The 1,863-nt window shown below is 30.6% G+C and overlaps 1 protein-coding gene across 1 annotated transcript in view; it reads left to right on the forward strand.

The window, feature by feature from the left end:
• The window catches only part of LOC104965774 (kinesin-like protein KIF16B), a gene marked incomplete at its 3' end in the record, with an annotated part of 3,640 nt that extends 1,995 nt beyond the window's left edge, over positions 1-1,645 (forward strand). Inside the window, exons 2-3 of the mRNA XM_010794788.1 lie at positions 1,273-1,342; positions 1,532-1,645. Coding sequence (XP_010793090.1) covers positions 1,273-1,342; positions 1,532-1,645 — 184 coding nt within the window. The remainder of the gene's footprint in view (positions 1-1,272; positions 1,343-1,531) is intronic.
• Positions 1,646-1,863: the final 218 nt, after the last annotated feature.

Genomic DNA, 1,863 nt, shown 5'->3' on the forward strand with positions numbered 1-1,863 from the left:
TAATAAAAAAATAATCGTTTTATTTCGATTACGTTGTTTTCGTAATCGTTGCAAGCCATAATCGTAATCGCGATTTAAAATACGATTAATTGAGCAGCCCTAGTATAAAATAATTTACAGACATGTACCGCTGCCCTTACAGTTTGGGAAAAGGTTTTATTAGCTGTTAAGCCATTATAAGACTTATTGATGTACTTTGACTCAATTAATCGTATTTTAATCACGATTACGATTTTGGCTTGCAACGATTATGAAAACAACATAATCGAAATAAAACGATTATTTTATTTTAATTTAATTAAAACGTTTTTTTATTGGTTTTTCAGTTGAATTATACTTAAAGTTCAGGGTAATCAACTGTGAAAAACATACTGTTCAAATTTTTTTTTCAATAAATGGATGTTTTCAAAGTAAATGGACAATCGTTTTTAATAATCGTGATATCAATTATTGACCCAAATACCGGTAATCGAGATTATGATTTTTGCCCTAATCGAGCAGCCCTAACTTTAACATATCAAATAAAGAAGTATAGACATAAACGTAGATTTGTTTTATACTGGCATAACTTGTGTATTTTATATGTACGATTCAAATTTTATGACTCTAGTTTTGAAGTCGCTTTCACTGTATAATTTATAACAGGAAATTAAGGAAATAAAGATGTCGCTGAAAACAAAAACACATTTGATATTAAATATATAAAATTGAACAAGTATAAACATATAAATAATTTACTTATAGAAATAGAAATATTTATTTATTTATCTTATAATATACATTTCAGTCATCATATTAGACTGTCCGTGTTTTGTATTTTTGGAGTAAGGAAGACAGGAAGTTTAATATCAAAGTTTAATCAAGATCATTTAAGATGTAATGATGATGATTACAATGATATTGAAACAATGCAACAACACATTCAACAACAACCTCTCAGAATCAGCAATATGTTACTTTTAAAAGAAAGAAAATAACATACATACGATAATACTTTAATGGTGAGATCAAGTCTGAAGTTGCTCTAAGAGCCTTTAGTGTGCATTTGATCATGCATTTATTTAACAGATAGTGAAACTCTTTTCAGTGGTGCGCTGCTAAATGAATTCTCAGCATGATCAAACTTGGAACAACTTTTTCCAAAAGATGCTGTGAATGCTGACGCGATGAATTTGGAAAATAATAATACTCTCCCCTGTGTTTATATCATAAAATAAGCAATGTTTTTATTTGATATTTTGCAGCTACATAACTGACATTGTTCTTTTACAGAGAAAAGGACTTGACCGCAAAATGCATTATCAAGATGGAAGGGAACAAAACCTCCATCACCAACCTGAAGGTACTTTTTAATGTATTTATTTAATTGAATTGCCTCTGTGTCTTAACATGTGCTATACGAATAAACTAACCTTGAACCTTAACCAACACAAGAATGCGCTTTTAAAACAGGAAGTTATTTAGGCTGAAAATGATCCTAACACATTTTAGCTGAAGCTGTGCTTTTTTTAACATTTCTTGTTCTCCAAAGATCCCCGATGGTAACGCAGGTGAAGTGTTGAGGGATCGAATTAAAACCTTCACATACGACTTCTCCTACGACTCCATGGACTCCAAGAGCTCCCCATTCGTCTCCCAGGAAAAGGTAAATACTAATACCCACAGCTTTTTATTTTATATTTTTTATATATATGTGCTGTGTTTATAAACCTGTCAATGTACGGCATGAAATCGAAACATAGATGGTACTACTGACATAAAACACTTATCCCATTACTAAATATCCTATCTTACAGTATGTGGTAATAAAGCTGGAAGTAAAAGTGATGAACGGCCTATAATAACATGTATAATATCTAATAC

The sequence above is a fragment of the Notothenia coriiceps genome, unplaced genomic scaffold (assembly GCF_000735185.1).
Source record: "Notothenia coriiceps isolate Sejong01 unplaced genomic scaffold, NC01 NC01_scaffold00002120, whole genome shotgun sequence".
In the NCBI taxonomy this organism is placed as follows: domain Eukaryota; kingdom Metazoa; phylum Chordata; class Actinopteri; order Perciformes; family Nototheniidae; genus Notothenia; species Notothenia coriiceps.